The sequence below is a fragment of the Mustela putorius genome, unplaced genomic scaffold, assembly GCF_011764305.1.
Source record: "Mustela putorius furo isolate JIRA1106 unplaced genomic scaffold, ASM1176430v1.1 tig00000275_pilon_pilon_pilon, whole genome shotgun sequence".
NCBI lineage: Eukaryota > Metazoa > Chordata > Mammalia > Carnivora > Mustelidae > Mustela > Mustela putorius.
The window spans coordinates 7,280,509-7,301,039 of record NW_025421341.1 but is presented as its reverse complement, the minus strand read 5'-3'; the positions used below and the strand labels follow the sequence as shown (position 1 = coordinate 7,301,039).

Below are 20,531 nucleotides of genomic sequence, written 5' to 3'. Positions count from 1 at the left end.
CAAGAGGAAAGGCTTCAGATATGCAATATTTGAGCCCACTCTTCATGAATGAAGAAAAATTTTGTTGGAGGCAGAAAAAAAGAGTATATTCTAAGATTCAGAAGCAAGAAATGAAACTCAAAAATTAGACTTATTCCACACCACCAGGAGTCCTTATATTATGCTAAGAAGTTTAGGCTTTCCCACAGGCTGCAGGAAACCAATGAGAGTTTTAAAGCTGGAAAGTGACACAAACAGTCCCGTACTGGTAACAGGGCTGAATTCTGATCTGAGTGTGAGAGGAGGTTTATCAAGGAAACCAGAGGCAATGTGTCCTCCTCCAATTGTCCCAGGTAAGAAATGAGATTTGGGTAGCAGCAGTGTTGAGGTGAAGGAGGGTATGCACTCAACCGCATTTCAGAAACAGATACAAAAGACCATGTGAATAATAAAGACCAGGTGAATAATTAGATGTGGGGGGTAGAGGTAAGTGTCAGGATAACTTCAGAGTTTCTAGTTAAGGTGCCTTAGTAGATGGGTTTTCATTAGCCAAAGAAAGAAATATAAGGGGTCAGAGAAGTTTGACAGATTAAGGTTTTACTCAAACTACATAGAAATGCCTTTGAAAAGTCTAATTGGAGGCATTCTGTAGATACTTCCAGTGCCCAGGAAAGAGTGTGGGCTTATGGGTAAAAATCAGGATCACCAGTCCTGTTGGATGCCAGAGTCCCCTCATGACCTGAAGGAAAACCCAAGGTAGCTACGGGACAGTCTGACATCTGAGCAACTGAAGCCTAGGAACAGGTGCCGCTTAGGGGCAGCCTGTTTGGGCAGAAGAGGTCTACTGTAGATTTCTGGAGAATAATGAAAGTGGAGGGAGAAACAATAAAAGATACTGTAAGAAAAAGAGATATGGAAGAACCAGCAATTACTTTCTGTACTATGAAACTTTGCTTTCTATACTACAGAAAGCAAAGGAGGAATATTAATTGTACTTAACCATTTTCTTACCAAGTGTTGATGGATACTGGTTTCAGACTGTTTTTCAGGTCTGAGTGATTCAACTTGTGTTCGTGAAGTGCAGAAACAATCCTGGAAATTCAGAAATGCATTTAATAAGTGAAAAATAAATCACAAGATAAGTAGGGGTGATGTGTGAATACAAAGATCTGGTGACTGGGGTGAGGTACAGAGGGAAAAGGCAGCATGCAGGAACCTGGAATTGCCAGGATTCACAGCATGGAGGTAGTATGTCAGGGAGAGAAGAAGAAGAACAAATTTCCTATCTGGTATAATTTACTTGGTATTGTCTATGATCCTTATCCTATCCTCTGAAAGTCATAGTATCAATTCACTTTCACTGCTGGTGTTAATTTGTAACACTTTAATCATCTTTGCGGTTTTGTTTTGAATATTTAGCTAAAGATTACTCTGCTGTACTCATTATAATCAGATTCTGTTTCTTAAATGTAGGAACCATGTTTAACCACGTTAAAACTACACAATGAGTGTATCTGGAACCAATTTTGTTTCTTAAAATGATAAACATCTTACTTCAACTGGAAGCAAATTAAAAGTAGGTGACTTGGGGCACCTGGGTGGTTCAGTCAATTAAGTGTTTGCTCTTGGCTCAGGTCATGATCCTGGGTCCTGGGATCCAGCCTCATGTCTCCTGCTCAGTGAGGAGTCTGCTTCTCCCTCCCCCTCTGCTCTTGCTCTCTCTCTCACTACTTCTCTCTAATAAATAAAATCTAAAAAAAAAAAAGAAAAAAAAAAGAATAGGAGACTTAGTTTCATTATCGAAGTTTACATTTTCCTGCATTTTAGCCCATGGTCCTATTATTATCACATATTGCCAATAATGAAATGTAACACCTCCATGTGATTTATCATGTGGGGTAAAGCTGACCTTATTCTACTTAGGAAGAAAAGGTGTATCTAATGTATAAACAAATTGTATGAAAGAGACTTTTGTAATAAATTTTTTGAAGCATCTCATGAACTATTTATTTGTATATAAACAGTAAAAACACTAATATCAAATGAGTCTTAGATAAGCTTAGATAAGCTCACCCATATCTACCTAACGCCATAGTCACTTAAAAGTAATCACACTTCATTTAAAACAATGCCAGAATTTCTCACTAATCTAATCTGTCCTTTTTCAGCCTAAATTACTGATTATTTTATGAATTCCTGCAGTTTGTATACCTTACCAATCTTATCACAATAATTTGATCTAAATCTCCACTGTCTTATGTAGAACTCGCCCTTGAAGAAGAGAAGCTAACAAGGTCATGATAGCTATGGAATCATTTCCTTTGCAAAATTTTTATAGGTTTGTCTAGAGTGAAAAAAACAGACAGTGAAAAGTTTTTGAAGATACTTATTACTGCTGCTCATGGTGGTTGAAAACCACCAGTTAGGTCACTTACATACTGTATTGGATATTTACCTATATTTTGTAACATTTACTCTGGATCATTCTATACAATGGTACTGCACAGGAAAGAGTTAACATGGCAGACTTAAAACTGCTATGCTTAGAAAAGGCTTGCCTGCCAAGCTGACCCTTCCTTGGCTGGTAACTGGGAACTAGGATTTGGGGAGGGTTCCCACCCTTCCCTGGTAAGAATAGATCATGTTCCTAAACATCGTAAACAATGTGGTTTCTGCTGAACTACTGCTTTTTTTCCTGAAAGTCTGAAATTTTGTTACCTGTTAACAGAAGGTACCTACATGACCAATCCCCAATAATAAAACTGAGAAGGAGTCTCCAATGAGCTTCCTTGGTAGGCAACATTTACACATGCTGCCATTCCCTGGGGGAATTAAGCACATCCTATGTGACCCCACTGGGAAAGGATTCTTAAAAAGTTTGAGCCCGGTTGCCTCTGAACTTTACTCCATGTACCCTTTTGCCTTACTGATTTTTCTCTGTGTTCTTCGGCAATGATAAATCTTAGTTATGACTACATGACTAAGTTTTGCAACTCCTAGTTTTGCAAATCATCAAACCTGGAGGTGGTCTTGGTGGGACCTCTAATACAGTCATCAAAATATGTTCAAACATAAAAAAGTCTTTCTAAAGAATGCCCATAACTTTTTTTTTGATGTAAGAGAAGTTAATTTAAGACATATTAGGCATATTTTTAGAGACACCAGATGCCAGCGTGGCACAGTCATTGAGCATCTGATTCAGGTTTCAGCTCAGGTTGCGGTCTCAGTGTCTGTGGGATTGAGCCCAGCGATAGATCATGCTCAGCTCTCAGTCTGCTTAGGACTCTCTCCCTCTGCCCCTCCTCCCTGTGCACGCACTTTTTCCTCTCTCTCAAATAAATAAATAAATCTTAAAAAGAAAAAAGACATATTGGACATATTTTTAAAAACTTATATTAAACCTAACTTATTCTCAAAATAAGAGAAGTGATCCATGTTTTTTGGTTTATAGAAATAGAGAAAACATTTTATAAGATAATATGATAGATCTCCATTTCATTATCTTTATATAGAATTTTCACAGTTCAAGAAAGTGATCACTAATGTGAAGACAGCTAAAACCAGCCAAGTTATAAGGCAAAATGTTTTTGCTGACCTCTCCTAAAAAATGTTAGTATGTTCAATAGCTGCTCAAGTTATAAAAATCATAAAACACTCATAGCTTATACTTCAAAACATTTCTATATCCACATTGAATCAATTATATGCTGGTGAATAATAGCTTATGAAAAATACACACATTAAGGTCTTCTAGGCAGCACAAATTATTTCAAACCATCCAGAAGATGCCCTAAAATATTTTTAGTGTAATTTTTTAATCCACTATCATAACAGCCAAATAAAAAATTATACCTAAAAAAGAATCTAAAGGAAAATATTTTACGTATGCTGCTCCTTTGAAAACGCCATTTCTTAACTCTCCAACAGAGGGTAAAACTTGAATGGGGAGGAATCCTTCATAGGTATAAACATCAACTTTATCTCAGTTGTACAGATATCTCATTTAGGAAAATATTCAAAGAATTCTAAATATTTCATCATTACAGGAAGAGTAAAATTAAAATTATTAACAAACTGAATAAATTTAAATCACCCATTATTAAATTCTATTGTTTTTCACAAAATCCATAATTATAGAATAAAAGAATAAGATATTCTTTTTCCAAAATTCAGAAGCCCTGGGAATCCACACAGCCCTCTAAATCTCAAGATCTTCATCTATCAAATGCCCTTTTACATCTCATCCAATTTACAAACTGATATAAAATTGTTAACCTTAAGTAATCCTTTAGAAGAGGGGTCTACAAACTATATGGTCCACAAGTCAGTCTGAGACACTACCTGTTGTAGTGAATAAGGTTTTACTTGAACACTAACTTATTCACTTTTATTTATGTATTGCTTATGCTTTCACACAACAGAAGAGTAATTTGTTACAGGGACCATATAGCACACAAATACTATCTGACTTTTACAGAAAATGTTTGTTCATCTCTGCGTTAGAAAATGAGATGGGGGGACACCTGGGTGGCTCAGTTGGTTGGACGACTGCCTTTGGCTCAGGTCATGATCCCGGAGTCCCGGGATCGAGTCCTGCATCGGGCTCCCAGCTCCATGGGGAGTCTGCTTCTCCCTCTGACCTTCTCCTCACTCTCTCTCTCAAATAAATAAATAAAATCTTTAAAAGAAAAAAAAAAAAAGAAAATGAGGTGGGTATTTCATAACAACTATCTAGATAGATAAAGCTCCCCACCATTTTTTTTAAGGTTTTATTTTTTTATATAATGTCTACACCCAACATGGTGCTTGAACTTATAACCTTGGGATCAAGAGTCATATGCTGTACTGACTAAGTCAGCCAGGAGACCCTAAAGCTCCCTTTTTAAGTAGAAAAGCATTACTTTAAAAATAAAGTAAATGCATTCTGTATTTTTCATATACCAAACAAATCATACAATAAATCCAACGAACACATTCTGTATTTCCTCACTTTGTAGTTCTGCCTCTCAGACTTGGCAAATGATGGAGCAAATTGGCAGATACGAGTTTGAATCTGGCAATTCTTTGCCATCTTGGGCCAAACTCAAAATAAGGATTAAACCACCTGCCCTGCCATCACTTACACTTTGAAGGCTGAAAGAGATATAATATCTGAAAGTATTTATAAACTGAAAATCATCATACAAATACACCCATCACTTTTTAGAAGATTGCTACATTAATAAAGTCAGATATTATATTATGGTCTATACAAGACATGACAGAAGACCTGAAACTACTTAATCTAAATAATATTTTCTGTAGGCTGAATATTGTTTTTACCATATGATTCTTGGTTCTCCATCTAGATACCATGGATCTAATATAAACACAAAACAAACTGGAATCTATACATCATATTATACATTGATCCAAATTTTTTTTGTCTTATAAGAGGTTTATTTTTATATTATTTTGTTTGCCTTTGGTCTAATGGAAATTTGTGAAAGGGACTTTTGAAAGATTTAAGTATAAGGCATAGCTAACTAGATGGGAGAGGCATATATAAGTACAGTAAATGTATGAAAATGAGTGGGTATGGGTCAAAGAAAAAGAATAATGAATATATCAGAAAAGTAAAGGAGAAGCTCTTTTTTAAAGCAACAAAAACTCAGTGAAAATTTAACTCATTTCTTAAGACCAGAAGCCATTCAGGTCAAAATAACATCTCAGCATAACAATATCCCATCAGAACACACTTTCAGTTATGGCTCTGCACTAACATCTAACTACTCTGATGGCACAAAATTAGATCTGTGCTCTTTTTTGTTTTTAACAGATTTATTTACTTATGCTATTTAATTTTATAGATTTTATTTATTTATTTGAGAAAGAGAGAGAGAGAGAGCGAGAGCGCGAGAGCGAGTGCACAGAGGGAGAATGAGAGGGAGACGTAGACTCCCCACTAACAGAAGAGCCCAATGCAGGGCTCGATCCCAGGACCCTGAGATTGTAACCTGACCTGAAGGTAGACACTTAACTGACTGATCCACCCAGGAGCCCCTTATTTATTTGAGAGAGACTGAGAGAGAGAGAGAAAGAGAGAGCCTGCGGTGGGGAGAGGGAGCCAGAGAGAGAATCCCAAGCCGACTCCTCACAGAACATGGAACATGACATGGGGCTTGATCTGACGAGCCTGAGATTATGACCTGAACGAAAACCAAGAGTCAGAGACTTAACTGACAGTGCCACCCAAGTGCCCTGAAACTAAATCTATGTTAACACACTTACCAAGAGAGACATTGAATCGTTTTAGTTCACAGAAAGTGTCAAAAATCCATCTACTCCAAAAAAGATTTTTGCTTTATCTTCAAGATGAAGAAATATCCTATTATAAAAAAGAAAAGTAAAATAATTAGATTTAATAAAAGTTCCTGGAAGAACTAGTTATCAACCCTTATGATATTTAGGCAGCTGTTCTTGGATGCAAGGACTAGAGCCATTTCTGAAAAGTGTCTATACAGAGCATTTCTGTTTACCGAACACTATTTGGGAACTGACATCACAACAGAAAAGCAGATTGTGAATTATTTCCAAAGACCAATATACCTGCATCTCTCTTTATCTTTTCTGTACTTTAAAGAAACTTAAGCAAATGTGAAAGCAATACAGAAAATTAGTGTTGGACCCACCTATAAATATACTCCAATAATTTCCAATTATTCTAGTTATAAGTAAATGTTCTACAGCTTCCTAATTGGATTAATTGCCTATTAAATCATTTGGGGTCCATGACTAAAAAATTTGGGAAAGAATCTGGATTAGTAACACACTAGGAATAACATTTTCTTGTTACCATATATTTTTTTTAATTTTTAAGATTTTATTTATTTATTTGAGACAGAGTGAGCGTGCAAGAGTGGGGGAAAGGGCAGAGGGAGAAGGAGAAGCAGACACCCCACCCCATCGCTAGCAGGGAGCCAGACTGGGGCTCAATGCCAGGACACCAGGATCATGACCTGAGCTGAAGGCAGGTGCTTAACCCACTGAGCCACCCAGGTACCCCTCGTTGTCATGTGTTTTTTAAAAAGAGAAATGTTTTCAGTTTTCACATAAAAATAATATTTTAGGCTGAATATTTTTTACCTCATGATTCTTAGTTCTCAATTCTATTCTCCCTAGAATTTGACAAGTATGAGATATAGAGATTATTATACAAATAATTCCTGCCCACTTTCACTAGTAGAGTATTAATCTCAATAGTTTATGAAGACACTGCAACAGATTCATAAGTTTAAAATAGCAACTTCTTCAGATTCAAGGAACTACAAAGGCACCACCAAAACATTCCAGATTTTTCCTAACAGAAAGGATAGCAATGTTCTAAACTTTCTAGTACTGGGTGTTTTGTTATACCTAACCAATATCATCTCTTCCTTATTAGTTGTGGTTTATTATTTCATTTTAATGAAACCCCCAAGTTTAATCAAGGTAAATAAGCAAAATGAAAACAAAAAGGAAGACTTTGTAAGCAGTAGATATTATAGAGCAGTATCCAATTTTACTGCTAAGGAAAGATACGAATTTATTCAGGATATTCACTATAAACCCAAAGTAGAGAACAGGAGGAAGGAAAACCTGAAAGGTTATGATTATTTTGTCTCCTGCCATTCATTATCATCAATTTAAGGCAGTGCAGTGGCATTTGCTGTATTACAAAAGGAGGAAGCAATACCCGCCCTGCCCACCTTCCAGGGTGGTTGAGATCAAATGAGATACTTCATCTGAAAGGGCTCATAACCACCAAACACTGTACCAATATAAGAGCTTGAGTGGATGCTCTGAAAGGTACATTCAGCTGGAAAAGGTAAGGTTCAATCGGAAAGCAAGTTGGCAATGTTCAATAACCATGAAAATACTCATACCTTTTGATGCAGTAAAATTCTCACCTCCCCTACCCAACTCTAAGGAAATGTCCAAATAAATGAAGAAACCATACACATGTAGAAAGTCTTTACACTGTTAATCTGAAGCAACCGAGTGTTCATTCCACCACGAGTTTAATAATGAATGACTACCATGGTCGGCACTGGGGACACTCACCGGTGATCAGGGTAGACAAGGCCCTAACTAGTTGCAGTTTACACTCCCACAAACAGAACGGTTAGGGAGGTCATGATTAACACAGTTTTCTGGTTTCTTTCTTTTTCCACTTCATATCAGTAAGTTCTTAAATAACAATAAAAAACTTTAAATTCCCTTACATTATCTGTATTTCTGAAAAACTCAGAAGGAACTGACACCATTTATGAGACTTGTTAGTCTAAAGAAGTTGTCCCACTGGGGTGATTTAATCCCACAGGTTTCTGCTTTAGATATACCAGACGATTAAGAGATAATTTTACAAGACATTTTGAGGTCAAGGGAGCAGCTGTACCTTGGGTTGAAGGGACAGATTCACTGTCATAATTTTCTCCTGCTTGCTCTTTCACTAGATACGAAGATACAATCTTTTTAAAGAAATCATACATGAGATCTATATTTTAAAATATATTACATCAGTGTGGTCCCTTGCATTTGTGTCTAACAAGCTAATTAGGGTAAAGCTTTGTAAATAATTTAAATTTACTCTATTATAGAATGGTTCGTCCAAAGGCCTCAACAGCAAAGATTAACAACGTCTGTGAAAATCATAGGGCGCATTTATTTACAGTACAGAATGGTTCGTACAAAGGCTTTAATATCAAAGGTTAACAATGTCTGTGAAAATCATAGGGCGGCATTTATTTTGCCGGATTTTGAATTAATTCAGGCATCCCACAGAGGCCATTGTTACAGGGAATGCAAAAAACCAAAAAACAAACAAACAAAAAAAACCGATTTAACTCTGCTGAGCCTTAAAATTACTGTAATTTTCAAAGGAATCTTGAGAAGCCATAAAGTCTTAAAAATTATAGCGACGCACAACTCCGTAAGATTTTCCAAACTTAGTATCGTGACTCACGCTTTCAAAACACATTTACTGAGCGCCTACTGTGCGCCGGGCGGACTCCGTGCTGGGCAGACGCTGTGTCACAAAATCCTGACCGAGTTTTGAGGAAAAGGGTTATTTGACACAACAAACCCACGAGGAAAAAACACAACGCTGCGTTTAAATACCGAGAACAAAACAAAGCTGGACCATTTAATTTTGTAAGAGGTTCCTTCCGAGTCCTGCTTTGGGAGATCGCGACAGCGAACTCGCAGAAGGTGGGACACGGAGCCGCGGCCGGGGGCGTCCTCTGTCTGGAAACTGCTCGGGGACCCGGAGCGCTGCCAAAGGTGAGAGGTGGGGGCGGAGAGGACTCGGCGGAGCCCGCGCCCCGCGCACCTGGCAAGCCCCGCCTACCCCGAACGCAGGTGCCTCCGCCACCGGGCGGCCCGGGCTCAGGGGCCGCTCGCCCCGTCGCGCCACGCGGGACTCCAGCCACCGCTCCGCCGGCTCCCCGGGCTTGAGTTCGAGGCTGAGCGTCGAGTTCCAGCTGAGGCTTCCCGAGGCGGGCGCGGACCCAGCCGCGCTCCCTCACGTCCCCGACCCGGCCCTACACCTCCCCCCACCCCCGACCCCAAACGGCCTCCCCTCATTACCCTGGCGGCGACCACGACCAGCACCTCTCCTCAGGCGGCCAACGGTGCGGGGCCTATGGACCCCGGGAGCCCAGCCCGCCGAGGGGCACCGCGAGCGCACAAGACCCGCTCCCAGCGCGGGCCGCGGGGCGCAGCAAGGCGGCGCGACCCGGACTGGGACTACGGGCCTGGAACTCTGCCCCAGCCCCAGGCAGTCCGCCGGGACTGGACTCGCCCCAGGCTGGCGGCCCGCCTCCCGCCCCGGGGCCAGGCGGCTAGAGGGCGGGGCCTTCTAGCTTCAGGGCGGGACCAACTCGCGCAACCACTCGGAAGGGTGAGGGGGGCGGACGGACGCGAAACCACAATTCCCGGCAGGTCGCGCGCTGGCGCCGCGGAGACTGCCGGGAGAGTGGGTCTCCGTTCTTCTCCAATGTGCGGGGCTGCGAGGGAGCCGGCCGTGCTGCAAAACCGAAGTCGCCGAATGATGATGTTGTGAAGTCGCCTGGCCGTCCCTGCCACGCCCGGGCGGTTACTGCCAGCCGCGGCCGCTTCGGCTGCGGCTCTCAGGCTGCCGCCGCTTTAGATCCTATTCCCTGAGGGAGAGCGGGCGGAGGACGTCGGGCCATTCCCGTGAGTAACATTCCCGCGCGTGTCTCGAACTTGCCCTTGCCAACTTCTCTTGAAAGCCGTGGAGCCTCCCCGCCCCGAGCTCCTCCCGGTCCTCGGAGGTCACGCGCGGACATCGGAGCCGGAGGCTGGGTATGGCAGGCCCGGGTCTTCGCCGGCTCGGCGCCCCGCGGTGGGGAGCGGTTTGTATCCCTGTGTGGGTGCGAAGTGATGGGCGCTGGGCTCTGGTCTCCGGGGTCATCTCAGTTGCATCTTTGAGGATTGGCAGTATCTCATTCTTTGCCGGAGAGCATCCACCTGGAACCCCATCCCTGAGCGATGAGCGTCTTTAGTGTCTGGGCATTAAACCTTAAACCTCGGTCACCATCTGTGATGTGAGCGAAAGGAGAGGATATTGCAAAGAGCTCTTTCTATGCTGAGTTGGGCTTTTCTTGCGATTGATTTTGAGCCAGATACAGAAACGGTTAACTTTAGTTTCAAGCGTAAATAATAGATGTTGGCAGATGTCCTTGTTAGTATCAGCGTAAAGATAATCTCCTAAACACTTACAAGTGTTCTGGGTCATAATAATAATGGTGAACTCAGTTCATTGCCCACGAATCTTAGATTTAAAACCTGAAATTTCTGAGCCAGGAAAAAAAAAAAAAAAAAGGAAAAGAAAGAAAAAAGAAGAAAACCCCAAAGCAGTAACTTTTCACTGGAAATTCATCAAGCTAGAATAGACCGTGGAAATAAAATGACATGTACTCTTCCAGTTTTTTTAAAAGGAAAATTTGTTCTGACCTTCAAATCTTTGCTGTAGAATTGGAAGTCTGAGTTACAGTGTTCTCCAAATAGCATGGTAATAGCGTTGACATGACACTTCAGAACAAACTGTGAAGGACATTTGGTGGTGGGAAAGGGCAGGGATGAAGACACTTTATCATCTCAGCAGTTTTTCCAGCTTTCTATTTTTAAAATTAATGTTCAACAAGTCTCAGACATTCAGCAATCACATGTATGAATGATAGTGTCTTGTTATTTTACAGATTTGTATTCATATGTTGAAGAAGTCATAAGAAAGAACAAACATTTGAGTACATTTGACCCTGGAACAACAGGGGGGTCGGGGCACATACAGTTGAAAATGCAAGCTAGAAAAAAGAAAATGATAAGAAAATTATAAGGAAAACAAAATAACATTTATTGTACTGTATCAAAAAAAAATCTGTGTATAAGTGGACCCTTACAGTTCAAACCCATGTTCAAAACAGCTGTACTGTCAATCAGCCAGACACACTGGTCATGAGCTCTATATATGTTCACTCGATTAATCACCATAATAACCCTGTTGTGCTAATCTGATGCTCAGAGGTTTTGCTGAAGTTATCAGGGGAGATTCAAACCTAGATCTGTCTTGGGTCAAAGTTATAGGTCAGATAAGTTGTACCTATGTCATAAATTACTCACCTTAAAGTTTGGATGATTGAAAACTATTTTCCAGCATTATTTCCTAATAACTGGTTCCTTATACACCTTGACTATCTGGAGGTTCTGAACCCTTGCTTTAGTACTTTTGAACAAAGTGTTCTCTCTGCTTGCCATTCCTTTACCCAACAGAGCTGCTCATTATGACCCCAAAAGGCCATTCCAAATCCACCTCAGTTTACTTAAGGTCCTTTCTAGTTCAAAGGTTTAGTGATTCTGCAATTGAAAATATGAGCCAAAGATATGATTCTCCACTGGAAACTGGAAATCATGGTTAACATCAGTAGTCACGAAGAGTAGAAAAACTAGTTCCTTAAATATTTTACATCAGTACTCAAAATATGTTAAACACCAATATAAGGAATGAGACAGATAGTAGTATATAATTTCATGATTATTTTGAGCTCTTTATATTATTTGTAACAGTTTTTGAACCTCTTAGTTACAATCTTACTTAGTTGTTAAGAAATTTGAGGCATTAAGGTAATGCATTTAAAATGACTTAGTAAATGAAGGGACTAAATTATTCATGGCTTCCAGTCATATTTGCTCAGACCTGCAGTGTTCATGTAGTAATAGCAAACATTTACGTAATACTTACTACATTTAGATACCTGTCTTAACATTTTACCTATATTACCCTCACAATAGCACTATGAGGTATTTTTGTAGATAGGCAGCTAAAGCGGAGGGTGAATTTACATGTCCAGGGTAATTCATTTACAAAGTGGTGGAACTGGGGTCAAACCCAGGCGGACTCAGAATTTTTAACATTTACTGAGCATCTGCTGTGAACCAGCCCCACTTCTGGGTGTTTTTATTATAATCAGATCATTTATCAGTACAACTGCCTTAAATAGAATATAAGTTCAGGGGTGCCTTGGTGGCTCAGTGGGTTAGGCCCTTGCCTTTGGCTCAGGTCATGATCCCAGGGTCCTGGGATCGAGTCCCGCATCGGGCTCTCTGCTCAGCAGGGGGCCTGCATCGCTCTCTCTCTGCCTCTCTGCCTACTTGTGATCTCTCTCTCTCTGTCAAATGAATAAATAAAATCTTTAAAAAAAAAAGAATATAAGTTCAGCATTTAGTGACTGCCCAAAGCTACAAGTGAATGGTTGAACCAAGGTTTGAACCTACTCTTGCCTTTCTTCAAAGCCCTTCTTCTTTCTCCTACTTTCCCTTAATAACCAGATCTTTATTAAATATCTTTGATGGGCCAGACACTGTGCTAAGTGCTAGGGATTTAGCCTCTGCTCTTAAGAAATACAGTCTGAAGAGGGAGAGACAGTTATTAATAGTGTATTAATAGGATAGCAGTATCCAGAATGCAGCCTACAGAGGTAGAAACAGAGAAAGGGCAGTGAACTCTATCTATAGGGTGGAAAGGCTTAGTCCAGTCTTAGAAAAACAAATGGGAATTAGCCTGGGCAAAGAAAAAGAGAAGGGGCTGTTTGGGATAGAATTGTGCCCACCAAAATTTTATGTTAAAGTCCTAACCCCTGTAACTTCAGAGTATGACTATATTTGGAGACAGGGCCTTTGAGGAGGTGATTGACTTAAATGGGGCATTTAGGGTAGGTCATAATTCATTCTGACTTGTATCTTTATAAAAACAACTGTAGAAACAAAAAGAGACACCAAGGATGTGTGCACAGAGGAAAAAATTATGTGAGAGCACATTGAGAAGGTGGGCATCTACAAACCTCAGGAGAAACCAAGCCTGCCAACACTTTGATATTCAACTTCTAGCCTCCACAACTGTGAGGAAATACATTTCTTTCACTTAAGCTACTTGGTCTGTGGTATTTTGTTATGGCAGTCCTTGCAAAGTAATTCAGGGATGTTCTAGCGAAAACGAATGACATACAAAAAGCCTTTGAGGTGTGCCAGGTGATTAGGTTTCACTGTAAGAAGTGTTGAGAGATAAAGCTGGAGATTCGGCTGGGCTCTGTTAGGACAGTTTTGTATGAAACACTAAGGAGCTGAACTTTACCTTAAGGGGATGGAATGGAGAGGGTTTCTAGCAGAGGAAAAATATTGAATATTCATTTTAGAAAGACTACTCTGACCTTTGTGTAGGACGGATTAAAGGGAGTAAGACTGGAAGCAAGAAGATCAATTAGGTGGAAGCTGAACTAAATATTTTCTCAGAATATTGAAATGTCAAACTAAGATAGAACTATTGTTAACATAAGGGAGATTTTAAAGGGCACAGCTAACCCTGAGGATAAACATGGAGAATTTAGGAGGAATTTCTGTGTACCTCTTAGTACCTAGAAACTGGCTTTACTTTTGACATTTTGCTTTCCGTAAGTAAAGATTCAACTGTCATACAATAATCAGTATTTTCCCATTAACAGACACTTTCATGGTGCTTACAGTGTTCTAAGCCAAATCCTTTGACAACCTTATGAAATATCTGCTATTTCCATTTTATACATAAAGATACCGAAGCACAGAGAGGTTAAGTAACTCACCTGTGGTCGCACAGCTAATGACCGTGTTACATTCAATCTTAAGCAGTCTGTCCTCAGAGTCTGTGCTCCTAGCCATTATATCACATGTTGCCATATATTATTTATCAAGATCTTCAACTACCTATGAGAGGAGGAGGGAGTGATACAAAAATAAATTGGGTATGTATGCTGTAGGGAGTATGTAATTTATCAGAGGAGATGAGGAATAGTTACATTGTTAAAAAATGTTTTAGAAAAAAGTGGAGAATATTGGGAACTTATCTTACTTCTGGGGCTTCTGGAAAATCTGGCATTGGGAAAAAGTAGCATTTGAACTAGGGTGTAAAGAATGGCTATACCAACTGAGGTAGCAGGTGCCCCTCAGGTGTTAGAAACTTGTTTATTGTGGGGTTAAGTTCAGACTTTTTAACCAGAACTTGTCATATTCAAAGCTCCAAGTACTTTCCCAGTAATCATTCTCACTTAAATTGGTCTGTACATTGTTGCCAAACTGGCTCTGTCACCTCTTTGCTTGGGGGTTTCTTTTTCTTCCTTTGTCCTTGACCTACTGGTTATTCCCCTTCTCACTCTCCCAATCATTCCATCCTTGAGGAACGCACTTAAATCTTAACTGCTGTGTGAAACCAGACCACGTCAGCTAGAAAAGAGCTTTCCCTCCGCCTGACTGTATAATTTAATACTCATGAAATATTTATTATCTAGTGGTGTTATCTTCTTCTCTTAGATATCCTAGACCATCAGATCTTAGATTTAATCTAGATCATGGAACTCGTTAGAGCTCTCCCTAATAGATAGATTTCTTCGGTCTTTAACTTCCCTTAAGGCAGATTGTATACTGTTGTATGCTGTTGTATACTACTTTTAAATCTCTTTTCAGTTTATTGGACAGTTTTCAATAAATGCCTCTTGAATTAAACTGAAAGGGCCACCTTTGTGGCTCAGTCATTAAGCGGCACCCCTTTCAGTTTAATTCAAGGGGCATTTATTGAAAACTGTCCAGTGAGTAGCTGATTGACCAGTTATTAGCTCAGGTAATTTTATTGAAATTTCTTAGGTAACAGGCTTCTTAATATGTGATGTTCTAGCTATACTACTGACTCACATAACCTTGGGGATATCCTGTTTACACTGCATTATGATTTATTTGTGCTAGAAAATGAACGTACTCGAAGTATATAGGTATAACTAATCCATTTGTTAAGATCATTGAGGTCTTGGAAGCTTATCCATATATATCTGTCAGTGTTTGCCAGACTTCAAGTTTTTTCTCTTTAGAAAGCTTTCTGGCAATAAGGAATAGCTCAAATAAAATTGGCTCTAATTTAAGAGTGTTACACTATTTGTGTAACAGTAGTGTTGATATATGTGTTAATGGTGAAAGAATTCACCCACCAATTCAGTTAATACTTCATTTAACAATAAATATGTGTTGAGTTGCTTAAACTCCTGCCATTATATTCTCATTCTGATCAGCAAGAAAGAAAAAAGGGAGAAGGTAGCACTTCCCCTTTGTTCCTGGAAGTAAGTTGTAATATATGTTGTGAAAAAAACAACTTAGATGCTGAGTTAGAAAATAAAGATGGCAGGGGAGGCTACTTTAGATCAGGTGGACTGGTAACTTCTCCCTGAGTATAATTTTTCAGCTGAGATTGGAATGGGGGAGAAATAGTTACCATATAAAGAACAAGAGAGAAGACTATTCCAGATACAGTGAACAGTTACAAAGATCCAGAGAGTGTGATGAGGAAGTTAAAAAGCCTGACACAAGACTGTGACTCTGTGGCTGAGTCTGAGCAAAGAGAGGGGCAAGATGGAGAAAGAGAAATAGTCAGGGGCTAGACTACAGCAGATGTTTGGATTTTATCCTAGGTTTTTCATTTGTGGATTTTATTCTAGGTTTGTTTGTTTGTTTGTTTGTTTTTAAGGAGTTTGTTTTTATGTTTAGTTTTTTAAAACATTTTCTTATCTTACAGAGAAGAGAGAAACCTAGAAATTGAGCACGGAGGCCTGTTAAGAGGTTGGTTCGTAGACTAAGAGACAATGATGGGTAGAATTAGGATGATAGAAGAGGGGCTGAGGAGAAGTGGGTAAATCTGAGGTATTAGACTGTGCAATATTTACTAATAAGGATCAAGGGAAGGGAGCTGGGTGATCCAACGAAGGGATTTGAGAAAGTGCATTCACTGTTAAGATGTAGGTTTCAGGAGAACCATTAGGGAAGTAGGAAGTAGGAAGTAGTCAACAGTATTGAACCAGAGATACTTAAGAGAACAACTAAGAAAGTACCACTGGGTAGGTTAGCAGGGCCTATTATTGACTGAAGGGAAGGTGTTTTTAGGAGAAACCAGGTTGTAGTAGGGTTGTGGTATGAATAAAAGAGGAGGAAAAGGGAGAGTAAATACTCTGAAGATGCTTGACTGAGGACATAGGGCAGTAGCTAGCGGGGAACCCGGAGTTTCAAGGAAGTGAGATTTTTAAATTTTAATTTTATCCGTTTTTAATAAACTAGAAGATTTTGAGCATTGTAATAGGCCAAGGAAAAGGGTAGAGCAAAATTTAGAGAAGTAAGTAAGTCAGGAATAGAGACTTTTTTTTTTAAGATTTTATTTATTTATCTGACACAGAGAGAGAGATCACAAGTAGGCAGAGAGGCAGGCAGAGAGAGAGAGGGGGAAACAGGTGCTCCCCACCAAGCAGAGAGCCTGATGTGGGCCTCGATCCCAGGACTCTGGTATCATGACCTGAGCTGAAGACAGAGGTTTAATCCACTGAGCCACCCAGGCGCCCTGGGAATAGAGACTTTTGAGTAACATATTTCATTATTTTTTCACTGGATGGACATACACATGTAGACAAATTGAAAAATGATGAAAAATAAGCTGCTCTTCCTCTTCTGTCTTCCAGCCACGTAGTTCTTCTAAGAGGATTGCTAAATTACACTCCCATTGAGTGTGCACGTACGTGATTGAGGTTAATCTTATACTTAATTTTAATTCTCAGAGTTTGGAGAGAAAGCTAGCTCTAGACTATGTGGATTTATTGGTGGGAGGAATAAAAGTGAGAGAGACAGAGAACAGATGGGAGTTCAGAGATGAGTATGAAAGACATGGTATGGCATTGTCTCAGAAAAGGCTAATGGAGGGCATGCCTATGGTGTGAGGCTCACCGGAGATGACCCATTTCCCATGGTTTTGTACCTTTTCAGGAGAACTTAACTACTTCTTTATATTTAAAATCTGTGTCAACTTAGAAAATGAACTTTTCAAAAATTCATCACTTAAGTAAATACGTGTTAGAGGTCCAAGTGCCAAAGCTCTGCTTTCTATTCTTACTACTTTCAGTCATAGGCATGTTGTGTGTGGTACTTTGAGGTTATTCAGGCCAGTGGTATAAATCAAAACAAAGGGAAACTTGTTAGTTAAGAAAGAGCCTTCTCTGTCTGAAGGAAGAAAGGAAGAGGAGGAGACTAGAAATCAACTAAGATGTCTCCGAGATGGTACTGTTGTTCCTGAAGCACATAACTTAACAACTTAACACATTTTTTTCAACCATTTTTATCTCTTTAGCTAGTACAAAGCTAAACCACTGTCTTTTCCTTTGTTTTATTTTATTTATTTATTTTTTTGATAAAGAAAATTAGCTTTATTTATGTAAATTTAAAAAATTGATTGTAGTATTAGATTTGTCAAGTGTTTTCATTTTGAACAATTTACAAGAGTATTTATATACAAACATAATAAAATAGAGTATATCACATTGTTCCTGCTTGACTCAAAGTGTTTTCTCAGTTCGGAACATGCGTCTATCACTCCAGTTTTTAATTTTTTAACAGGGAAATGCTATGTTGTGACATAGTGCTTGATTAATACATTTAACACTGAAGTGGAAGGAGAGTCAGTGATTACCAACAGTTCAAAAATATTTTTTCAACCAATATGACTCTATCATTAGATTTTTTCTGTATTAAAATATGTTTCACAATAAAAAAACATACTTGCATTTGGTGATGATCTAAATTTGTTGTTTAATATAAATCCATAGTTGACCTGAATATAAATATGAATTAAACTCATTAGTATGAATGTCTGTCATAAATGAAAACAAAATTACCAGGAGTAGAGGTAACAGAAAATCCACGTGAGAAACTGAAGTGGAAATATCCTATTCTATTTAAAATAAGTAAAATTTCCATTTTGTGAACCCAATACAAACCAAAAGGTGGTGAAAAGCCATATTTATAGACACCAGATCTGAGGTAACACTGTAGAGCTATAATTAACTTGTACTACTATTTATTGGATAATTCTAAACCAACTTCCGAAATATCTTTCCAATCATTATGTTGTCTGAGAAATACAAGAAAGTTTAATATAATTACTGAATAAGGCAGAATCTTAAATTAGCAATTAGGATACAATATAAATGAAGATAATTTAGAATCAATCTCTATCTATCAAAGTGTTAAGTACACCATGTGTGTATGGACTGTCAGAAGAAAGCCATTTCATTTCTTTTTCTTTTTTTTTTTTTTTTAATAATCTCCACATTTATTCAGAGTGAGAAATCTTCACATTGAAAGCCATTTCATTTCTAAAGCAGACTGGATTTTAAGTAAGCTCCTGGATTGTTAAGTAACTTCAATTTTTTAGCACTTTCTTGAAATTCCTGGCAAGAGCTCCCATGCCTTCAGAAGCGCTGTATTGAGAAATTTAAGGCTACTCTTGAGATAAAAGATCCTGTGGTACAAATCAAGACCTATCAACTCCTGCTTTCCGTTTTTCAGTATCCAAATCCAGCTGTTTCCTACCCATACATTTACTCTTTAGTATCCTCTATTGTGGAAAAACTGCAGGAAATAGACCAGAGAAAGCCTGAAGACACTACTGAGCTTCAGATCTTTCAAGAAGGCATAAAGGTCTTGGAAGCACTGGTAGCCATTGCCGAAGAACAGCACCATTCTCAGCTGGTGGCCTGTCTTCTGCCCATCCTCATTTCCTTCCTTTTGGATGATAATGCTCTGGGATCAGCAACTGCTGTAATGAAAAATTTACATGACTTTGCTTTGCAAAATCTCATGCAGATTGGGCCTCAGTATTCATCAGTTTTTAAAAATGTAATGGCTTCTTCTCCAGCCCTGAAAGCCCACCTTGAGGCTGCTATCAAGGGCAATCAGGAAAATGTCAAAGTCAAGATATCGACATCTAAACATACTAAGAACCCTGGAAAGAATGCAAGCATCCAATTAAAGACCAATTTCCTCTGATTCCTCTGTTTTAATAGTGAGCACCTTAATAAAATACTTGATTATTTCCTTCTCTTTGGGGACAAAAGTGACATTTTAGACACAAGTGCACTTGGAGGTCTGGTTGATTGTCTTAAACAGCTGTGACTTTTCAAAGTAATATCAAACTTAACATTTTTTATGGTTTTTTTGTTTTTCAATTTAATAAAATCCTTTGTTTTATTTTTAGTTGGCAGTTCAGAAGACTACAGAGGAGACTTAACAGTTGTGCGTTTTTTAAGAAGACATTTGATCATTTATTTTCATTTGATGTGGGGCTTATTTTATTTTTTATGAGTTTATTTTGTCACTATATTTTTTTCCAAGTCTTTATTTAAATTCAAGTTAACATACATTGTAGTATTGATTTCAGGAGTAGAATTTGGTGATTCATCACTTACATAGAACACCCAGTGCTCATCCCAAGTGCCCTCCTTTAGTGCCCGACCCCCGTTTAGCCCATCCCCCACCTCCCATCCAACAACCCTCACTTTGTTCTCTATAGTTGAGAGTCTCTTATAGTTTGCTCCTCTCTCTCTTTTTATCTTATTTTATTTTTCCTTCCCTTTCCCTATGTTCATCTATTATGTTTCTTAGATTAACGTGGGCCTTATTTTAAATGTACCCATAAACAGCTGCAAATGCTGCTAGTAGAAAATGTGGTAAAACTAAGCAAAAGGCAAAGATTGCAATTTAGCCTTCCTATGACACTGACTAGTTCCTTTTAGTTTCTACAAGAAAAGTGGGTACTGTGTTATTGCTTTAGAAATAATAAAGCACCCTTTTAACAGAAAACTCGTAGCATTTTTCATAAAGAAAATAATTGTTTTCTTTCAAATGTTCAATCTTTGCTTAATTTTCCAAGGCAATTCATTTAATTGATGTTGGACTGAAATATATTAGTAACCAGTTTTGTTCATTAAATTACTTCTGTAATTCAGTGTATTGACATTTTTCACATTTATGCTTATAGTTAGGCATGTATTGCAAGCCTACTGCACATCTGTTGCTTTTAGCTTTGGGGCATACAAAAATAAAATACCTTCATTCAGAGAGCTTACAGTGTTGTAACAAGAAAGTGAGCACATAGTCTTCTGATAACACCCAAGATGAGGAGT

The 20,531-nt window shown here is 38.9% G+C and overlaps 3 protein-coding genes across 7 annotated transcripts in view; 2 read left to right on the top strand and 1 right to left on the bottom strand.

The window, feature by feature from the left end:
• Positions 1 to 9,841, bottom strand: part of STRADB (STE20 related adaptor beta) — a 28,697-nt gene extending 18,856 nt beyond the window's left edge. Inside the window, exons 1-3 of the mRNA XM_045078566.1 lie at positions 9,586 to 9,841; positions 6,250 to 6,346; positions 991 to 1,071 (exon numbers count right to left, since the gene is read on the bottom strand). Of these exons, the coding sequence (XP_044934501.1) occupies positions 991 to 1,071; positions 6,250 to 6,261 (93 nt within the window). The 5' untranslated portion in view covers positions 6,262 to 6,346; positions 9,586 to 9,841. The remainder of the gene's footprint in view (positions 1 to 990; positions 1,072 to 6,249; positions 6,347 to 9,585) is intronic.
• An 84-nt stretch (positions 9,842 to 9,925) lies between these two features.
• The window catches only part of TRAK2 (trafficking kinesin protein 2), a 68,225-nt gene continuing 57,619 nt past the window's right edge, over positions 9,926 to 20,531 (top strand). For 2 of the 5 annotated variants that reach the window (XM_045078565.1, XM_045078563.1), the window contains exon 1: positions 9,926 to 10,194. The gene's annotated coding sequence lies outside the window, so the exon portion shown is untranslated. Of the gene's footprint in view, positions 10,195 to 16,105; positions 16,150 to 20,531 lie in introns of all 5 variants that reach the window. The other 3 variants (XM_045078560.1, XM_045078559.1, XM_045078562.1) reach the window with 3 other exon arrangements.
• On the top strand, positions 18,793 to 19,662 carry LOC123391673 (HEAT repeat-containing protein 5A-like; the record flags this gene model as incomplete). Its single annotated transcript, XM_045078931.1, has 1 exon — positions 18,793 to 19,662. A coding segment is annotated over one exon (603 nt), but the record flags the coding sequence as incomplete, so codon positions are not given.